The following is a 7,331-nucleotide window of genomic DNA, read 5'->3' as shown; positions in this document are numbered from 1 at the left end:
GGGGGGGGGGTAAAAAAACGGTAGAGAATTAAAACAGAACATGTGAAAACAGACAGAAAACGGAATGCAATTTAAAAATTATAAATAACATTTATAATAAGTCATTGAAAGCACTTTTCTTTTCTGGTGTTCAAGCAGATATTTATACATGAAGAACCTCTTCCTTTGTAGATCTGCTCCTGCCTCAGGCAACACTTCAGACTAATCACTTCAGACTTGTCAGGTGCCAGATAGACAGCAAAGTAAGATGTAGATAGAGACAGATGAGATCTACTTATTTAAATATTCTACATAAAGTGAAACAAAGAGTTTCTCTCTGACTTGTGCTTTTCATATTTGTGAAGACAGGTGATATATAGAGGAACACTGAAACGGCAGGAACACTGAAACTGTCATCGAAGAGCAGCAGGAAATAAGCAGACAAGTTAAATGAAGCTGAGCAGATCAGCATGAATTGGAAACAAAATTACATAAACACTTCCTGATTAAGCTTAAATGATTTGTAAATTTGCCCCTTGTGGGTTTGATGAGAAACGCAAAGAAAAATGATTATAGGACACATAGAAGGGAGGATTTTTTTATTTATTTTATTTTTTTACATTTTTAAGGTAATGTTAAGCTCATTTAAGCTGCTAAGAAAAAACTGAAAACAATTAGCCGCTTTTACCGTCATTGAGTTTACATCGTCTCTGCTGTTGCTCTCCTTTCCTTTCCAAAGCTGTGGAGTGTGGAGTTGGTCTGTCAACAGTTGGATTGCTGCTGACAGACAACAGCACATTATTGTGTCTGAGAGTTACAGACCACCTCTACTGGGAAAGTCATGCTCTGTTTCTCATTTGTGTATTATTCTCTGTATAAAACTGTTTCACTTGCACTTTGGAAATATTTCAATTACTGACACTGCTAGGCACAGCCTCCACCTACACCGAGACAGTAATAGATATTATTAAGTCTACTGGCATCATGAAAGTCTTCTTGTGCCGTTCAGTATGTAATGCACCAGTTTGATGAAGTTTAGCAGAAATTGCTTGCGCTGTAAACAGCCATCCCTCACTGTGAAGAGAGAAGAGCCGAGCCAAACAGCATCTTTGTCAGCAATTAAATGTCTTATACGTTCTTGTTTTGATTTTATTTGCTCAACAATTGGAAGCGTGGCCAACATGGACTGAATGTCTTTGTTCACTTCCTCATTGCCAAGCTGCAACCACAGGCAGCCTACAATTCAAACACAGTGCAAAAACTCGACATCATTCAGAATTTATCCTTCTGTTCAAATTGGCCAAGATGAAATTCTGTCACAGAAATCGAGCTCAATGTGAGAAATTCCAGGCAGAGCACTAAAGGGAGATGAGAATCAAGTGTAATTGTGCAGGAAGGCAATAAACAAGCCAATAAATTAGCATTCATGCAAATTTACTTAAATTTATTTAATAAAAAATAGCAATAACAATAAGATTTTCACTGAGTTCAAAAACAATATAAAAAACATTCTTCAATATATTTTATGGCTGGCAGGTTCCTGCCTCTTTCTCCTCTGTCTGTCCTCTGTTATTTTCACTGGGATTGTGTGAATGTAAGCCAATTGTCTTTTCTCTCAGACACATAATAAAAAACTGGACAAAAGTGAAGAGTCCTATGTCTCACGGGTTCTCGGTTTTTATAGGAAAGGATTCCATTTATCTGAAGCTTGAGCTGGACGTGAATCATGTCAAAATTTATTTCTTGCTTTGATTCTGACTCAATTTCTATTTTTCTGAGCCAATAGCGTGGAAGTTCACCACAAAGGGATCAAAAAGGGGCCATGCAGGTCAATGTTTCTGAAGAGTGAATAAGGGCTGAAAAAGGCCATGTGAAAAAAAAAATATATGCATGAATGTTTGTTTACCCTTTTCACTTTTTGCCATATTACAATTCCAAACCTCAATTAATTTTACCAACATCTCATGTACCACCTCACAGGTATGCATCATTCAAGAATGTATAATCATGGCTTTAATACAAAACTATGAAAACTTAGACCTAAACTGACAGACAGGACAAAGAAAGCATTAAAAACATCCCAGGGTAACAACCAGAGGAGCTGCAGAAATTCAAAGGTTAAAGCTGGAGAGTGTGTTGACAAGAGGACTATTAGATGTGCACTCAACACATCTGGTTTTATTGGATAGAAAGTCACTGTTAAAAAGCACTTAAAAGAAAAAAAGTTTAAAGTTTCCCACAGGCCAAGCTGAGAATACACAGAGGTTCTGATCAATTGGAACCGAAATAAAAAATTTGCAATGTACAATAAAAAAAAGGACAACAAAACACCACACCAGTCAAAAAAAATAAAACCCAAATGTGGTGATTGCAGCATCATGCAGTGGATCTGCTTTTCTTCAGCAAGGACAAATGAGCTGGTTAGTTGATGAGGAGATGGATGGAGGTGAATACAAATACACAACACACTTTTCAGATTTGTATTTGTTTCAGATGAGAAGGTATTCTGCAAAATCAACTTTTTCGAATTTTTGATTTAAGCTTTTCAATATGCAATTAATTAATTACATTGTAAGTTAAAAAGAGCCTAATTTACATTCTGATTAATGTTTTTTGAAAGGAAATTTTGTCTACGGAAACTCGATCCATTTTTATGGTTTCACTTGTGTGTATTTTTCTTAATTTCTATTCCATTTATTGTTTTCAGTTGATATTAAAATATCTTCCAATTCCAAAATTAAAATGTATTCGTCTTCGAGGGAGCAAAATTGCATTATCATGCCACTTCTATTATATTACTTTTAAAAATGGTCTCAAAACAACAATATGAACGTTTATCACAATAATTACAGGGACAATTTATCGTCTTGCAAAATGCGCATAAGCAATGGCGGAACAATTCTTACTAGTCAGCACTTTTAACAGCTCTCTGAATGTGTAAATGACATAATCAATAACAGAGACACAGCAGTGGTTAGGCTCCTCTCCGCTCTCCCACACACACAACTAAAAAGGTTGAGCTTACAGTCGCGCCTTCACAGGTTTGAGTTGAGAGCGCAAACTCCTTTACGCACACGTTGGCGCTACAGTGCGCGGTCCTTTGAGGACACGCCGCGGCGCGAAACGTTTCGTTTGAATCGTGTCGTCATCTGATGACAGGGAGGGAAAAGATGGAGAAGCAGGGGGAAAGGCGGAAGACGGAGAGAGATAAGGATGTAGGGATGAAAAAACTTCTCAAAGTGGTTGAAGAGGAGGCTTGTAAATATTCAGTTTAAGTTAATGAGAGCTCACTGTTGTCTTGATCTGTGTACTGCATTCATACTAGATTATAACACAAAAAACAAAGACGCTTGTTTGTTTTTTGTTATTCAGGCAGTAATAATTTAACTTTTAACTAAATAGTGAAACAGAAATGATAGAGCCTGGTAGTGATAAACTTGAGTGTATCTGATAAGTCTGATGAGATGCAGCGTCCAGTCGGTGACTGTTATTTAACACTATTTAAAATCAAAATTCTATGTTTTACATGCAGTTTTCTGCTGTATTTTTCCAATTCAGTTGTGAGGATGTAGGAATCAGAATAGAGGGAGGCTGAGAAAGAATCAGGGCAGACAGGGGAAGGCAACAGTTGTGTCTAATATTAGGCAGAAGTTGGAACAGTAACTTAAAAAAATGTTAGCAAGATCTGTAATTTGCTTAAATTGATTAAATTATGCTTGTTGACCAGAGAAAACACATCCAGTTAGCGTGATCTCTATTGAAAACTGTTTTGCTTTGCAATCCGTTTCACTCTTGACAAAAGGGCGAGTGCAACAGGACAACATGTTGCCATTCTTCCAGAGTCCAGGTTGTTGTTCAGGTGTCAATAAAGCCACATTTTCACAACAGAAAATGTATCGAGCACTGGGTGCTGCTGGTACATTTGTCATATTATTACACGATTTTGTGTCATTTTTAATGGAACTGGTCACCTATATGCAACATGAAATAAAAGTTTTTATAAATTCAAGAACAAGTCAGATTTACACACCTGCACAGTTTCTCCTCCTGATGATGAGACGCTGCAGGAAATGTGAATGGGCGATGGGAATGAATACAGCATGAGTTTTACATAAAATGACTTTACATACAACAAGCTCCGGGAGTGTGTCGTGTCCAGAAACAGCTTCTGAACATTTGATCTGTTCCAGAACCAAATAAAGAAATTTGTCCGTAACATGTTCACATTATTGGATTTTTCCCCCCCTTCTTCTTCTTCTTCCATTTGCGTGCAAATATTGCACACAAAGCTAACCTCATCCTAGTCTTACTTCTGTGTAAGGACTGGACAATGAGAGCCAATTTCACCTTCTCACCTGCCGTCTCTGCAGGGGAGCAGGACAATGCACTAACGAAATTAGATTCCTGTCCCACTGAAATCACTCACGGCAGTGTGTGGAGAGTCCACAACAACAGGTTTACTGGAAATTCAGACAAACATTTACAACGAAAGTGTAACTCAACTGTTAATAAAATTGTTCCGTTGATTTGTTTGTAAACTGCTATAAATACAGGGGAAAAAGAAATTACAAAAGGAAGTTAGAGCGGTGCCTTTTAAAGATAACGTGCTGTCTTATAGGGAAGAAAAAGCAACGATATACGAAAACATGACATGCAGATATAGTCTTTTAAAGTACCTTTAATCTGAGTCTGGGTCAGGTGGATGAGCAAAAGGATTACAGGTATGTCCATCCTGCACCTCCGAAGTTTCTCTTCTGAAACCCCCAGGTCCGATTCAAAGGGTATATTCTCCTCCGTAAGAAGAAAAAAATAAATAAAACACAGCCACAATAAAGGGCGAATCAGAAAGTCCGGTTCCGTCCCAATAAGAAAAATAACAACAATATTCTGCTGCGTCTCAACGAAGCCGACATTTAGCGCTCAGTAACTTGGGGAATATATTGAATCCGAGCAGAGACAAAGCGAATCTGTGCGTAAAGGCAGCTACATCCTGTCATCTGTAAAAAAAAAAAAAAAAAAAAAAACGAGCTCAGAGCAGACACGTTCTCTCGTCCTCTCTCTCTCTCTTTCTCCCACACACGCAGTCTGTATCTCACTGACAAAGCACCAGGTTTGAAATAATCTATTTCGTTTAAACACAGAGCTCGTGTTTGTTCAACACGAATTGCGCCCTGTTGTGAAATTCACGGCATTAGTCCTCTGGCTGCCCATGTATGGCACACCTGACTTAATAAAGTTGGCAGCTGCAGAGACAAATAAACTGACTTCATTAAGTGCTGGTTTCAGAGTTACTGCAATAGACGCTCGCACCTCGCAGGTGAAATTAAATTCCTGTCTCACTGAAATCACTCAAGGTCGTGTTGTTGTTGTTTTGTTATTTCTTTTTAACCACCATTTAAAATTTTAGTTTGACAGTTTTAACGAAAAAGTCTATTTTTGTCATGTCAAACTTATGTTTTTATGGATACCAGGATACACTCAAAATTTGCTTTAGAAATAAAAACGTAAAAGTTTGACTCAGAGACGCCCCAGAGACGGTCCTAGTCTCTGTGGCGCACTGGGCGAACAATCCCACCAGAGATGCAGGTTGAGAACAAAATGTCTGCATGTGCTAAAATGTTTCATTCACACATGCTCACCATGCTGCCAGAGATTCATCTGTTTTGATAAAAAGGAATTTGACATTTCTAGACGTGACATGATGGTGGCACATGTAGAAATGGATGTGTCACCACATATTTTGCAGACCTGTACCAGGTGTGCAGTGGTTAGAGCAAAATCCTAACAAAATATATTGAAAATTGTGGTTGTGTCATTACAAATTTAAGAACAAAAGTGGTGAATTGATGACTTTTGTTAAGAAATGTGTGCTTTTTGTTTTTGTTTTTGTTTTTAAGAATTTGATTCAGGTTTTCACATCGTTTCAGTTTTTCAAAACTCCCTTTAGCATAAAACAATAGAAGAGGAATTAAATGCAGAGATCATTGATATCTATTACTGTACTGGACATGATGGAACTATTGTGTGACGCACTAAGAATCTGAAAAAGGGAAACAATGTTTTGCTGTCAATCGTCAACACAACAACTATGACAAGGTCCAAGGTATCACTTTTAACTGGTGAGCAAAAAATATGCAGGAGGAAAGCAAGTGAATTAAAAAGGAAAAATCCAAAAATAAAAATAACTGTCCAGGGACCATCCAAAGCAAAAATGACAAAGAGACCATGAGGAATCCAGCAAGTGGGAACAACAGGTACAGAGACTGAGGAAACCAAGAAGTGTTTATGCTGCGGAGCTTTCTTACAGGAATGCAAGACAAGTGAGTAAATGAGCAGACGAGAGGCACCTGGGGATGCTGGGAGCCGAGAGGCTGAGGGAACTGAGTAAATCAGGGAACACGGAAACTAGTAAACATAAACACAACGCTGACCCAGGAATACACACAAACTCTAAATACTAGAGGTTATGGCATCATGATTAACAGAAGACACAAAGGAAACGAAAAAACATACAGAATGCTAAAGTATGGAACCAACATCATAAGGAATCTTTCTTAAAGGAATGAGCTGCATATGAAAAACCAAGAGTAACAAATCTAAAAATAAAGCAAAGAAAAACCTAAATATCACAACTCTCATTTGCATGTAGTGAACAGAACGGTACAAACAAGCTGGGGTTTAAAGAATTTTTGGTACAAAAATAATCCAGTTCAATTTTAACTGCAAGCATTTTTAAAATAGGAATCACATGAAATGAATCACTGGTTTTATAAAACCCCACTATAAGCTCTCTATAGCCCGTCTTCTAGCACTGGCTAGGAATCCGCCATTAAAACGTATGTATTTTTCATTTATGCAAGTATGATCATGCAGACCCATTGATGGAACGATGCCCTCGATGGTAAACCATTTTGTTACCACTGAGTTTGTAATTAGGACAAATATAATTAAATAGCCAGGTCAGAATTAAGAATATAAAAACCATCTGATTTAATAACTTCAGTCTGTGCGAGTCTGAACCATTACAAAGCTGTGTCCCCGTCTGAGGACGCTATATTTACTGACGAGCAAAATTTTACTGTTCACATTGACAGGGACCGTAAAAAAGGAAATTGATCAAAATCCCTAAACCTCGGAGTCTGTGGTTTGATCTCTGGGTGTTTTGTACTGACAGAACCCATTCAGCTGAAGGAAGCTGGGTCTGTTCTGCTTCAAGCAAAGACAAACAGTCTCGCTGGTGAGATGCATCAGACTTACTAAGAGGTACACAAACCAAGAGACTTGCAGCTGTGATTGCAGTGCTGCTAATTGTCATGTTTCATGTTTGATCTTAATAAAAAAGGTCTGACTGA

The 7,331-nt window shown here is 37.9% G+C and overlaps 1 protein-coding gene across 2 annotated transcripts in view; it reads right to left on the bottom strand.

Annotated features, from left to right (window-relative positions):
• rxfp2a (relaxin family peptide receptor 2a) overlaps positions 1-5,019 on the bottom strand; it is an 87,126-nt gene extending 82,107 nt beyond the window's left edge. Inside the window, exon 1 of one of the 2 annotated variants that reach the window (XM_017308439.1) lies at positions 4,656-5,019. In XM_017308439.1, the coding sequence (XP_017163928.1) occupies positions 4,656-4,710 (55 nt within the window). In that variant the 5' untranslated portion in view covers positions 4,711-5,019. The remainder of the gene's footprint in view (positions 1-4,655) is intronic. The other variant, XM_008427346.2, reaches the window with a different exon arrangement.
• Positions 5,020-7,331: the final 2,312 nt, after the last annotated feature.

This window comes from Poecilia reticulata, linkage group LG14 (genome assembly GCF_000633615.1).
Source record: "Poecilia reticulata strain Guanapo linkage group LG14, Guppy_female_1.0+MT, whole genome shotgun sequence".
Taxonomy (NCBI): domain Eukaryota; kingdom Metazoa; phylum Chordata; class Actinopteri; order Cyprinodontiformes; family Poeciliidae; genus Poecilia; species Poecilia reticulata.
Note: the sequence above shows the minus strand (reverse complement) of the source record. Positions and strands in the feature narration are given on the sequence as shown.